Below are 15,281 nucleotides of genomic sequence, written 5' to 3'. Positions count from 1 at the left end.
GGTACCCAACCAATGCGCACAATCCCTTTGATGTCAAAAAAAACAATCATCATTGCCTTGAATTTCGATTTTGACATTCGTGCTTCTTTTGTCGTGGAGAACCAGGAGTTTTTCAATGCATCGATTGGCGTTTAGTTTCGGGATCGTAAGTAAAAAAACCACGATTCACCGCAAGTAATAACATTTTGTAAGAAGGTGGGATCACTTTCAATGTTTTCCAGGATGTCAGAACAAATCATTCTTCGGTGTTCCTTCTGTTCAATTGTAACACACTTTGGAACCATTTTTGAACACACTTTGTTCATGTTGAAACTTTTCCTTGTGAACTCCTGTTAACTCAGACACTACTCTGATTGTTGAACGGCGATCTTGTCGAACAAGTTTACCGATTTTTTCAATGTTTGCATCAGTTTTTGCTGACAATGGTCTGCCAGTGCGAGTGTCATCACTGGTGTCTTCGCGCCCATCTTTAAATCGTTTAAACCACTCAAACACTTGTGTTCGCGATAAACAATCATCGCCGTACACTTGTTGTAACATTACAAACGTTTCACTTGCAGATTTTCCTAGTTTGAAACAAAATTTGATGTTAACACGCTGTTCTTTCTGTACACTCAACATTTTCCGACACACAGACAAAACGTCAACTACTTAAAACAGACGCCACGGGCAGACTGAGTGCAGGAGGCAGATGAAACACGAGCAGTAGGCGGAGCGAGAGTCACGTGACAGGCCACGCGACTTTCAGCCTTATTGCATTCATTTTATTGTTTCACCAGTACTAGTCCGGTTTTTTTCTAGCCACACCTCGTACACCAGCGCATTGAAGTGCGCCCGCAAATGCTTAGGGTTGGCCGGACCAAGGGCCCTCCCCATGGGTACCACCCAGCCACAGCAAGGGCCACTTGGCAGGATGGCCATTGTCGGGAGTCCCAATGTCCCAGGGAGATAGGCATCTACTACTTGGCATACACAGGGAGTTAACAGCGCAGTCATCAGCAGAGAGATCCCTGTGTTGTCAGGGTGCTACAACCAACAGGGTAAATGGCAGCCCCACCACAGTGGACTGGCTACCATGCTGAATATCAGGTGCAAAGAAGTCCAAGGTCGTTGTCGGCACAGAAAGCGACACAGCATTGTGCATGAAAAAAACCACACCCAGGAATGTAGCCTTGCCCAAGGGATGGAGAATGAGCGGCACTGCAATGCGACAACGAGAAAGTGGGCTAAAGATCTCAATGCATGATGGACACGATGCACCATGCAAGGCGCCCTTCCCCAATTGGCTCACTCTCCGGAAAAATTTTGAAATATGGAGGTCAAACCCTACAGGGGACCATCGAGGACATGCCACTGGGTATTAGAGGTATCAGTGGGTACAGTAATCTGGACCACAACCTCTGAAAAGTCTCTCTGTATGGTGGTACAATATGCAATGTGTGGTTTCCATTAGCACTAAAAAGAGCGGAAATGATGTTTATGTCGATCTCTATTCCAATTTTCTGTACAGGTTACAAAACTCCTGGAACTGAGGTGATGCAAAACTTTTTTTTAGATGTGTGTGTTTCATCTAGACCACTGATACTTTATTTCAATAAAACAAAAACATATTTGGTGACAAAAATATGTATTTTGTTGGGGTTGCAAGACAGATTTGAAGAATCTTCTCTGATTTCAGAAATAATGTTAGGAAAAATGTAGGCCCCTGGAAAACAGTGTATAGGGCAGGGAAGAGTTGTGTAAACCATCATAGGTACCGACCGCCAATAAAATGTTGGTTCGACGATGTTCACTTTTGTGGGTTATGACCCATAGTGTTGTGTGTATTATTTTACAGGTACTGTGTGGGTTTTTCTTCAAGACATACGTAAGTACATAGTGTACAACGTGTCAGCCACTGCAACCATTTCCTTCTTCTTATTGTCCACACTTTCTAATATATAAACTACTTTCAAAGTGCCAAAATGTATCAGAATAAATAAAATGCCTATAAAATGCTGCACTGTACAATGTACTTGTGGTGGTACAGTCACAATTCCTGAAATACATTGCACGTGTCCTCTGGCTTGCCAAGGAGCACCGCAGTCCTGGCTCCAAGGATAAACTATGTTCATGTGTCACAGACACAATGTCGATGAAATAAGCATAAAGATGATCGCTCAGCCACAGACAAGCACGCAGAAAAGACAATCACACTCTCACAACTAAATTTTTGGTCACAGCCTTTGTCAGAAAACAAGATCACACACATTCACACAAGCGCTCAGACAACTCATGCTCACATGACCACCATCTCCAGCTGCTGCATCAACAGTCTGAGAATCAGATCCAAACTAACCACTCCTCACACCTCTCGTCAGCAGCTGCTAGGCTAGCGACAAGAAATAGTGGCGGCACTGACTGCAATCTGAGGGAAGTGGTAGAAAAGGGAGAAGCAGTAAGAATGAGGTAGCAGGGAAGAGGCGCACATACTCAGCTGCACCAAGCCAACGACAAAGCACGACATCTCAGTGAACAGAACATTTCATCTACCAAGACCAAAACGAAATTTTCAAACTTTTTTTTTTCAAATTTCCCTGATACATTTAAAATTCCCTGATTTCCAGAACTTGTGGCAACCCTGACAGCAATCAGCCACATATTGGTGATGCGCGAAAGTACTGCGGATTCCAAATGAACCAGGTATATGTGGTGCACGAGAAGGCCCGAAAGCCACTTTGGAATCATGATATATGCCCTCCATCTTCAATGCACCAACAAAGATGGTGTTTGACTAATCATTCGAATAGCTTACACAGACCATTTGTTACAGAGATAGGCCGGTAGTTAAAATATCTGGGTTTCAGAACAGGAATAATACCCTCCAGCCATTAAAAGAGAAATATACTCTCCCACCAAATGGGCTTAAAAAGTCAGGGGATATGTTTCAAGCTGTCGGTACAATCACGTTTGAGCATTTGGTTGTGGATTTTGTCCGGTCCAGGGGCCTTGTGTCACTCTTTCAAAGTGCTGAAAAGCTCCCATTCACTAAAAGAGACATTGTATGATACAAAGCCTTGCACATGAAAAGATAGGAGGCAGCACTAAATAAGGTGTTTCCACTCCAGCATGAGCAATTGTATCAATAGTATGCTGTACCACTTTGTCGATATCAATCATATGACTAGCTGCAAACAGGGCTGCAGAGGAGAAAGCCTGCCACTACACTTTCCAAAACAACCAACATGGAGCATGTTCTACACGTCTGTAAGTGGAGAGAGAGAGAGAGAGAGAGAGAGAGAGAGAGAGAGAGAGAGAGAGAGAGAGAGAACAACAGGCAAATAGTCGCTGTCACGAAGGTAGCCAACGGCATGCCACTGAATCAGGGGTAAGGTACTTGGACTGCAAACTGCAAGATCAATAACTGAAAATTTTCTATGGGCCACAGTGAAATGGTCTGCAACTCCGGTGTTGAGTAGGCATACATTTAATCTGAAAAGAGGTGTTCTGGTACTCTGCTTCTGTGAGACAGTGTTGCCGCTCCACAGAGTATTATGGGCATCAAGTCCTCCAATAAAAGGAAAAGGGCCGTGCCACTAGCTCTTCCAGTGATAGGTGGACACTAATGACCACAGCTTCCAGTGCAGTGGTAAGGGGCACCTGCTCACAAAAATATTGGAGCGTATGAAGGTACAGACCCCACAGGATGCCCTCTCGACATTAACGCGATTGGTACAGTATGGGTGGTAGTTTTTCAGAACAGGGAGGGGTGCTGCCATAAACCGTGTTTCATGAAGCATTATGCCAATTGCAAAATAAGTTGTCATTACATGATGGAGTTTGGTCAAATGGCAATAGTAACCATGAAAGTTACACTGGAGGAGGATTGGTGACAGGCCTAAGAAAGTGGCAAATTAAAATTATGGGTGTGGTTACTTCGCTACCGCCACCAGGTCATAGTCCACATGACTGTGCGATCCATCATTCACGTGCATAGGCTTGACTGCTATAGGGCTAGGAAGCAGAACGCCCGAAGCCTAAGAAAAAATGTACCTTTCTGCTTATCCTTCCAAGACTTCATTTCTGTAAAGATTTCCCCATTTTATCTTCCGGGAGTGAAGAGAACCGTACTTTTCTTCAACTCACAGCTGCTGGTCCTTGTCTTGAGAGGGGGAACACTGACGGGTGCCCTCATCCCTGACACCAGGGGATGACTAGGCATCTCTGGCCACACCAATTGTGTGGGAACCGCTGGTGCTACATGTGTAGGGGATGTAGGGGATGAAGGGGCTGATGTTCCCTCGCCCTACTGGAGGGCAGGCCCTGGAATATGAACAGGGCCTCAAGGTGTCGTGCAAGACACTGAGATGAGGACTGTGACAACTTGAAACTTGCATCTTCATAAGACATGCAGTCAAGTGTTTTATACTCTTAAATTTTCTTTTCCCTCTTGAACACTGAGGCCTGCAGCGAATGAGGAGTGTAAGGGTCCAGACACTTGACACAGTGAGAGGGTTGGTCACAAGGGCTGCTCTCGTGGGACGGCCGTCCACATGACCTACAGATAGCCAGCCTCATTAGAACAGAGGCAGGACATGTGTCCAAACCTTCGGCACATAAAACATTTCATCGGAGGAGGAGAGTAAGGCCTGACATCACACACAAACCATGACCTTAACCTTCTCAGGCAAAATTTTGCCATCGAAGGCTAGGATAAAAGTGTCTACACTCTTATCTTTGGTCCCTTCTGGATGGGACAAACAAAATGGGACACTACACTGTACCAGATTAGTACGCAGCTCTTCATGAGTCAAGTGTTAGGTCCCAAAGGAAGAGAAAACCGTGGGATCTATCGAGCTTATTATGAGGAGAAATTGTGATTGGTGTATCATCTAACTTGAGACTGGCCCGAAGTGCCTGTGGTTGGTGTGTGATTATTTTATCGGCAAATATCGGTTTCTCATCTTAACTTTTGCCACAACATCCTCAAACTGATCATCAATATTTTCAATGAAAAACATTGGCTTACCATCCTGCAAGTCAACATTTGCAACGTTAGAACCAAGCTGTTAGAGTTGGAACATTTTTGTAAAATAAAAAATGTGATGTACTGTGTGTCTCAGAACATTGGCTTATAGAACATCAAGTAGATTTGTTCATACCTAAAGAGTACATTCTGGCAGCTATAATGTATAGAAACGAGAGGGAAAAAATGGAGGCACCGCAATATTTATCAGACAATGTACACAATTCTCTACAATAGATGTAAGTTCATACTCCTCAGAATTAAATGGCAAATCTACTTGTATAAGACTGATAGACCAAAATATTGTAATTGTTAGCTTGTATATATCTCCAAACAGTAATGTGAATTTATTTTTCGAGAAATTTGAACAGATGATGACAAAAATCTTTAAACTCAAAACAAATGTAGCAATACGTGGTGATTTCAACGTCGACTTGCTAGACATAGGAACTAGGCACAAAAACATTCTTAAACCTACTCAGATCAATAAATCTATATTATACTAACAATAGCCCGACACGTGGAAATGCCTGTTTGGACAACATTATAATAAATTTTTCAAGGGACCTATATAGTGTAAGCATTGCAGATGAATGTTTTGCAGATCATGATCCTCTACTCTTAACATACCAGTATACACAGTCAGATAAGAATTATAAGGTTGCAAATAATAAGCCAAGCATGACATGGGTTAGAGGTCAGAAAGAGGAATATGTCAAGTTATTCACAGACTCCCTCAGAAAGGTAAACTGGGATTTTGTTTATGCATCAATGGCAAATATGGGACAGAACAAAATGATATATATTATAAGACTACCTGAAATGTAAAAAACATTACAAAGCCAACCTTAAACTTGTCAAACAAGCTGCCTATGAAAAGTACACAGAAGGGGCCCCAAACAAATGCAATGCTGCTTGGGATACTTCAAGACAAAAACATACTTCTGCCCAAACACAAGATGTCCCACTTGAGCCCAAAAAGCTCAATAAATATTTTACAACTACAGTAAATGAATTAAAATAAAAAAAATTAAACAGTCAGACATACCACCAATTGATATACTTGCTTATCAGCTACTTAAAGGCCGTGAATTTCACTGTGACCCTGTCACACCCACAGATATTATAAATATAGTTTAAAAAATTTCAAACTCTAAAACCATGGACTACTACTGGCTACCTAACTACACAATACAAAGGACAATACACCTCTTTTGCAATCCACTGTCTTATTATGAGTAAATGCCTAGAAGTTGGAGTTTTCCCTGATCAGCTCAAAATTTCTGAAGTTATACCTATACGCAAAAAGGGGGGGAAAACACCACCCTGAAATCTGTAGACCAGTGTCTATTGTACCAATCTTTTCCAAAATATTTGAAGCAATTTTCTACAAACTAAGAAACTATTTTGAAAAGTATGACCTTCTCTGTAGTAGGCAGCACGGTTTTCGAAAAGGGAAAAATATCACCTCTGCAGTCCTTTAAATAGCTAATCAGACATTAACTGCATTTGAAAATAAACAAACAGTTTCACTTGAACTTTGTGATCTGAGTAAGGCATCTGATTATATCTCCTCTGACATCCTACAAGTCAAACTTAAGTATTACAGTATAAATAATACAGAGTTAGAAATAATCAACTCTTCTCTACATAACAGGAGACAATTTGTATCAATTCAAAATAGAGACACACTTATGAATAGTGTCACATCTGATGTACCTCAGGGTTCTGTCCTTGGTCCTTTCTTCTTCACTGTTGCAATTAAAGATCTGCTATCTTATGTTAGGTCTGAGCCAGTTATCTATGTGGATGACAACCTTAATCACCACAGATCAAGATTTATCAAAGTTACACCATAAATCACGTAACACACTCAACACTAAACTGGTTCTCGGCTAACAAACTTCTATGTAATCCAGAGAAAATTCCGCATCCCCATTGGGCAAAAGAGGAAGAACCAAAAATCTGTAGAACTGCTTGGAATATACATTGATTCCAAACTTATCTGGCAACCCCATATCAACCAGGAAAATAATGACAGTGATAAATCTTTATATTTATGCATCGCTGATATATTCTAAAAAGAACAGAACAGAATTAACACCAGAGAGAACATACACTTTCATGACACCAGAAACAGAGTACTGATATTCCTAGACAGTCTGACAAAGACAGGCAACACTCACAAAGTGAACTGTTTCAAATTATTTAACAAATTACCACATACTGCACTCAATACACCTTTCAATAATTTTATATGCCTATCATATGATGACAAGCAGATAGAAGTAGTGGACAGTGTTAAATTCTTGGGATTACAGCTTAATAATAAATTAAACTGGGAGGAGCAAACCACAGAACTGCCGAAGCATCTAAACAAATCTCTATTTGCAATGCTAATCCTATCAGACATAGTGGATATAAAAATGAAAAAGCTGGCATACTATGGCTACTTTCACTCCATTATGTCATATGGTATTTTTTGGGGTAATTCATCAAGCCAAGCTAAAGTTTTCCGAGTACAAAAATGTGCAGTAAGAGTTATATGTGGTGTGAACTTAAGAACATCTTAAAGAGGCCTGTTTAGGGAACTAGGGATACTAACTACTGCTTCCAATATATTTATTCCTTAATGAAATTGGTCATTAAAAATATATCATTTTTTCAAACCAACAGCTAAGTTCATGGAATCAATACTAGAAATAAGGATAATCTCCACAAGGATTTATGGTCATTTACTCATGTACAAAAAGGTGTGCATTATTCAGGAACACACATTTTCAAAAACTTGCCAGTAGCCAAAAAAAGCTTAACAACTGGCATGTTCCACATTCTGGAGGACCTCCTCACTATGGGTCAATTGGAATGAAAGTAATCTAATCTAAAAGTAAACTGCACAAATGGTTAATAGACAATCCATACTACAGTCTCACAGAATTCTTGCATACTTGTAACATAGAAATTAAGTTTTAAGTCAATGATTGCAATACTGTACAGTTGATTAGTGTAGCACAAATAATTTATACTTCAGTGAAATCATATTTGTAAGTGCAAATAAGTCAACATACATGAAAATACCAAGCGAATAAAACTGCAGAGACTGACATTCCCGTTCAATTAAGTAATGGAGTTGTCAAAAAAGTAAGGAATTACAAATTCATGGTTGTCATCGTTAACAAGCATTTGATGAGGAGGACCTATTTGCAAAGTATGCTCAAAGGTAAGCACAAACATTCTTAATGAGGAAGATGTCTAAAACAGTAAACACAGACATGTTATTAACAATACACCATGGTCTGGTCTACCCCCACTTATAATCCTGCATTTTAGTCTGATGAAATGATGCACATACACATATATATAGGGAAGTGACTTGAAAGAAGGCCGTTACGTGCATTGCAAATGTGACCCTCAAGACTATCCGGCAGAAAAATTAAGGGAACTTAATGACAGTCCCTACACTAAATATACATGAAACGAAATAGTACCACCCAGTTGAACAGATACGTACACAATTACAATAGGCACTACGACAAATACGGATGATTAACAACTTAGGAAATGGCTCAAGGTATCCGAGAGTGATCGTATCATTGCTGGGTGCATTTTACATACACAGAATAAAAAGCATTGAAAAATACATCTGTTTTGAGAAACAAATTACACAGTTATTGGGTCTCTGCAGCCGTGTATAGTTTAAATGAATACCTAGGTGCTAAACAGTAGAGACGATCTTGTTCAACGAGGGAGGCAGCAAGACTGTTAAAAGGCATAAATCACTCAGGCCTTGGTGTACACTACAGATGGCGAAATATTAATATTTTGATAATGTGAAGGTGATCATGCGATTATCGTATTGCAGCTGATCATACAATTCTCGTGTTGAGAAGAGACTTAATATCCATGTTTCCTTCTCTTTCAGGTTCTGGAAAAAACTTTTTCACGACAACTTCTCGATTGCTGAGCCATTTCTGTCGACATCAGTAAGTGAAAAATAGCACATTCCACTCACAAACAGTTCATTTCAACAGTTCGTATGAAGTTATTTCACTCATCCTACATTAAACGGGTAATCTGCAGCAATCTGGTAACACACTACATGAGCTTTATTCAAAAACCGTAAAATGACATCTGCCGTAGCTGTCTTTCAGTAGTTACGTAACATTGTAACATTAACGCACACATATAAACACAACAAATACAGGCACAGACATCGAACATTAACACATATTGTCGTTTACCAACCTTCCTTCTTCTTAAAACTCCTGCTTTCGACATTTTAAACAGTTTTTCAATCTGACACTACCCAACCATGACAAAACCAGTCCAACGTTTCGCGCCAAATGCAAAGAACAAAAAGAACTGCAAGGCATCCGAAACACATCTCACGTTTCGCGCCAAATGGAACGTACAACGTACCAAAGAACTATGTGGAAACCTTGCACATGCACAGCCCACACTACAGCCTTTTTCTTCTGGCGCCAGTTCCCATTTCCATACTTCCGACTGGACCTCACGTCTGTGCAGTTTACAACATTCAGTCATCGGAAATAATGAGTAAGAATATTGACAAAAGTGCAGTATTTAGCAGAAGACAATACAGAGGCGTTGATAAAAACGAAATAGAGAAACAAATCTTGGTTGCTACAACTGATTCTCCTATAAAACTCATACATAGGAGAAGGGCCTAAAAACTGAAAAAAAACATTTTGTAATGACGAGGGTTACCCTGAGCAACACTTGGTGCATTGCGTAAACATGAAACTTCACTTTGCGTCAAAAATAGATTCAAATCTCCAAGACTAGGCTCATTTATGAGACTAACAAACTTTGTACAGGCACGTCGTTATAATATTTATATTCACTCATCAAAGACAAAATTTATAACCACTATCATGGAATCACAATAATTTTCGAAACTGACAGGTTTACAGTAACACAATCCTCAACAAATTAACAACCAAAATCTTCACGCTGACACAACGTTGCACAGTCTTTAATTACTGCACTAACAGGACCATCCCAACCCGAACGTTTGCTTTTTGGTGGCTAATTTATCGTATATGTGTCTTGCTCCTTCATTTCCTCAGATTCAGGATCATTGTTTGTTGTGTAGCAGTGTAATTTTTCTCGCTGTGTGAGGATGTACGTTTGGTATTATGGAGCCAGTTGAGATATGGCATGCTTGTTAAAAACATCAAAAAGATTTTCGCTCTTGCACCAGTTGACTTTCATATCGGATACTTATTATTCTTGCTATCTAAGTCGATAAACAAGGAAATCTAGGGCTGTGTAGCAACACGCAGCAGACCACGCAGCTGATTCGCTCGAAGAAGCTGTCACCATCAGGGTTCATGCACCGGCCACCAGGAGCGGTGTGATCGGTTTCTCCATGCCGCAGTGCAAAGTTCTAAGACCATTAATTTCTGTGTTTTAATTCTCAGTTGGTTCCCGAGCAAACTTGTACGGGCTTGAATGTTAATTAGTTATGCAAGAGCTTCTCTGTGGATTGTTGTAATTGTTCAACATATGAACGTGCCTAATTGTTCTGAATAAACTGCTGTCTCAAGATGTTGCATATCTGTCCTCACTGTACTAGAACTCAGCATATGTGTTAAATTTGGAAGTCAAGCAACAGAGTACAATAATAGTGACCCCGACGTGGTACAGCTCGAGGAAATAGAATCAGTAATACAAAAATATCACGCCGAATTTTCAAGAAACAGGAAATTGCGAGATGGGAGGCACACAGGCATTAGGCAGTGTGGCTACCCCCATTTTGGCCTCACAACCCAGTTTTATTGTTCGCACAGGTAGTGGCAAGTTTTCTCTGCACTGGTTTGACTACAGACTCCACCAAATTGGCGCTGGTCGTCAGCCAGTTAGATCATCGCTACATAGCAGAGGTGCAAGATGTAATAACCTGACCTCCAGATATGGAAAAGCTCAATTTCGAGTTAATTCGTAGAATGACACTCCTCATTGACAGCGTCACTGGCCTTTCTACCGATGGATTCCGACATCAAGCTGATCTGCTCAATAGGCAGTAGAGACGCTGAGCTACTGGGTCAGTTCTCAGATGTCATGAGTCCTCCAGGTGCCCCAAAAGAGGCACCATGCGTCACAGCACCACAGATTACATTAAGACTACCGCAGGCCCTCCAATTTCATGCTGATCCAGATTCCTAGCTCCAGACTACTGTGCTGTTGCAAAGACCGAGTTTAATTCCATGTTGAAAGAAAGCATCATTCGTCCATTTAGCAGTCCATGGTCATCGCCTGTAGATCTGCTCCCTAATAAGAGTGGCACATGGCGCACGTGCAGGGATTATTGTGCCATTAATGCTAAGACAATACCAGATCGTTGTCCTGTACCACTACTGAGAAACTAAAACTATGCATTACGTGGAGCATTATTATTTAGCGTGTTAGACTGTGCAAAAGCATATACTCATGTTCCCACAACCGAGAAAGATATATCAAAGATGGTTATCATCATGCCTTTGGCCTTTTTGAAAGCTGATCTATTATGTTTGAAAATAAAAAAAATGCTGCACAGACATGGCAAAGAGTCATAGGCACAGGGCTACAAGAGTTGTCATGTTGTTTTGGGTAACTTGACGATATCCTCCTCTTTTCGGCAACACTGGAGGAACATGAACAGCACTTACTCAAAATTTCTAGATGCCCAGACAAATACGATGTCGTACTGAACACTGCAAAATGTGTTTTCAAGCAGACAGAGATCACCTTCTTAGGCCTTCTTAGATCACAAGTGAAATGGTTGCCATTACCAGGAAACATCGAAGCCATATTAAGTATTCTGCAGCCATAAACCGCTGAAGAGCTGAAGATTCTTACGAATTCTCAATAGTTATTGGTGCTATCAACCCCATTCAGAAGAACTTCAGGAGCCTCTTTCCACATTATTGTACGGTACTGAAGGAAGAACACCAATGCAGTGGACAGACAGAATGAATGCCACTTTCGAATCAGCTACACAAAGCATAGCAGAAGCAGCACTAGTTTCACAATAATATGTGGATGATGCCTGGCAGCCCCTCGCATTCTACTCACATAATCCCTGCCAGCACAACAAAAATGGAACATGTACGATCGCGAATTACTTGCGGTTTACGAGTCCATAAAACTTTTTGTACACGTTTGGAGGTGAGGGAATTTGAAATTTATACATCGTCTATACCTTTCGGTAAAATAATAACAAGTGCTTGCCAAGACAATATAATCAACTGGAGTTTGTCGCAAAGTTTAGTGCTGGTGTGCAACACTTATCAGGAATCGATAGCGTAATGGCAAACTATCTTTCCCACATGCGCAGTATCACAGAGGAAGTAAACTTTATGCAAATAGCTAAGACACAAGAACTTGAGCAAGAGCTATAGGGATTTTAACAGACACTGCATCCAGTATTCAACTGAAGCTTAAAGATATCCTAGGTGCAAATGGCAAACTGTGTTGCAAGGTTTGCAATGGTAGAATTCGTCCTTTCATCCCTTCTGTGTTTCGTAAGTGTGTTTTAGAAAACTTGTACAGTTTGTGTCACCCCAGCGTCAAGACAACAATGAAACTAATAACTAGCAGTTTTGTATGGCCAGGGATACAAAACGATAGTTGAACCTGATCTCAAGCCTGTCCACAACACCATTGCAGCAAGATTTCTGACCATATCCCTATCGATGTGGTAGGACCAGTACCCCCTTCAGATGGACAGTGATATCTTTTGATAGTGAAGGAGCTTTTACCCGATGGCCAGAGGCCATCCCAGTGAACAGTATTGCAGCCAAGACACTGGCCACTGCCTTTTTGTCACACTGGGTACCTCGCTTTGGTTGCCCACTTCACGATACAACAGCCCAAGGATGTCAGTTTGAGTCTGAGCTACGTGCCCAGTTGATTAAATTTTGTGTGCACATTGCACCCCAAAACTACAAGCTACCATCCCGCAAGTAATGGTATGGCTGAATGGCGGCACCAGTTGTTAAAAGCTGCACTAATATGCTATGAGTTAAAAAGGACATCTCCATTATCATTCGTCTTACTTGGGCTATGTAATATTTGCAAGCCTGACCTGGACACTTCCCCAGTGAACTCATCAAACCACGTCAATCACAATGGATGTCTCGAAGGAATCAGATTTCGTTGCTCACTTAAGAGAACGATGTCACAATTCTGGCCAAGTCAAGCATCATGTCATGGGACTCCAAAAACCCTTGTACATTGAGAGTTGCAGTCCTGTACACATGTAACGTTGCGCAGAGATGGGGTGAATTGAAGCCAATGTATACTGGTCTGCATCATATTCTTAGCAGAAGTGGAAGAACATTAGACATTCTCATCAACCATGCAAATCGAGAACGAAACTCTCTTTTATCTGAGGGGACATGCAGCAGACCACAGCTTCATCAGGTGGATGGTTGATTTGCTCGACCATCTGTCAACACGGTTCATGTATTGGTCAACAGGAGCACTGTGATTGGTACCTTCTTGCCAAGTTCTGTGACTATTAATACCTGTGTTTTAATTCTCGCTTGGTTAAAAAAAAACGTGATGGTATGTGCTTGTATGTCAGCTAGTTAGGTAACAGCTTCCCTGTGAATTGCTCGTCGGTAAAGCAGATGCCAGACTGAGATTCATTGGAAGAATCCTAAGGAAATGCAATCCGAAAGCAAAGGAAGTAGGTTACAGTATACTTGTTCGCCCACTGCTTGAATACTGCTCAGCAGTGTGGGATCCGTACCAGATAGGGTTGATAGAAGAGATAGAGAAGATCCAATGGAGAGCAGCGTGCTACGTTACAGGATCATTTAGTAATCGCGAAAGCGTTACAGAGATGATAGATAAACTCCAGTGGAAGACTCTGCAGGAGAGACGCTCAGTAGCTCGGTACGGGCTTTTGTTAAAGTTTCGAGACATACCTTCACCGAAGAGTCAAGCAGTATATTGCTCCCTCCTACGTATATCTCGCGAAGAGACCATGAGGATAAAATCAGAGGGAAGCACACCGACAAATCCTTCTTTCCACGAACAATACGAGACTGGAATAGAAGGGAGAACTGATAGAGGTACTCAAGGTACCCTCCGCCACACACCGTCAGGTGGCTTGCGGAGTATGGATGTAGATGTAGATGTATTGTTCTACATATGAGCTAGCATGATTGTTCCAAATAAAACAATGTCTCAAGATATTGCATTATGTTCCACTACTGTCCCAGCTGTATTAGAATTCAGAAAACATATTAAGTTCATAAGTCAAGCAACAGACTGTAACATAACTAAACTGACTAGAGTGAAGAAAACACATATTTCAACATGGGAAAAGGAGTTGTTACGTACATTAAAACAGAACACAAATACAAAAACATTGAAATAAATAGATTTTGTATCGATCTGCACACAGAGGTGTGTGCTTCTAAATTAATACAGAAAAATAGTTCACTTTTAATTGTCACTGTTTATAGATCTTCACTGGGAAATTTTGAACTGTTTATAAGGAATATGGATTCCCTATGACGATGCTGTTGTCAGCTAGCACCGAGTAGTCTGTGGTGATTTCAATGTAGATTTTCTAACGAATAGGGAAAGGAAAAATGATCTGGGAATCTTATTTGGATCTTACAAGTTGATTACAACAATTAACTTTCCAACTCAGGTGCATAAAGGCAGTAGGAGCCTTATTGATGTCTCCTTTGATGAAGCTCAAAACAAGGTAATCACCTTATACCTAGTAACAAATACTCTTTGTAATCATGACGCATATTTAGGATAAATGAGACAACGCCTTACAGAGTCGATAGTCCACAGAGGAAATTGGATAGAATTATGAAGAAGGTATCGGTAAGAAAGAACATAAACACATGCACTCCTAAGGCTACACAGTTCTGCACTTAAAACAGGCTATAATGTTAGAGTGGTCCAGTTTCCAACTTATTAGTCATGTGGAATGCAAGGCTGTAAATATTCCAATGTAAGAAATATATTTCTATCGTATGACATACATTCTCCTTGTAGGTTTCGCTACAATAAACTATGGTGACAAACTGTAAAATGAAAAAACTACTTCCTTCAAACATCGATTCTGCGTGATACATGCACAATACAGCTTTCTGATCATAGGTCGCAAATTACGCTACGCTCGAATCTGGTAACTGAGAATACCTCTTTCAAAGAAAGAGACAAACGCATAGCAGCGGTGTTTGACATGTGAAATTACACATCATGCCACCACTAACTCTGTTAACAGGACATCTGTCAAGCA

The 15,281-nt window shown here is 40.8% G+C and overlaps 1 protein-coding gene across 1 annotated transcript in view; it reads right to left on the bottom strand.

Annotated features, from left to right (window-relative positions):
- Positions 1-9,395, bottom strand: part of LOC124805620 (WD repeat-containing protein 76-like) — a 174,621-nt gene extending 165,226 nt beyond the window's left edge. The window contains exon 1 of the mRNA XM_047266190.1: positions 9,251-9,395. Coding sequence (XP_047122146.1) covers positions 9,251-9,283 — 33 coding nt within the window. The 5' untranslated portion in view covers positions 9,284-9,395. The remainder of the gene's footprint in view (positions 1-9,250) is intronic.
- Positions 9,396-15,281: the final 5,886 nt, after the last annotated feature.

Source organism: Schistocerca piceifrons, chromosome 1 (assembly GCF_021461385.2).
Source record: "Schistocerca piceifrons isolate TAMUIC-IGC-003096 chromosome 1, iqSchPice1.1, whole genome shotgun sequence".
NCBI classification, from domain to species: Eukaryota; Metazoa; Arthropoda; class Insecta; order Orthoptera; family Acrididae; genus Schistocerca; species Schistocerca piceifrons.
This window is presented reverse-complemented; position numbering and strand designations above follow the sequence as displayed.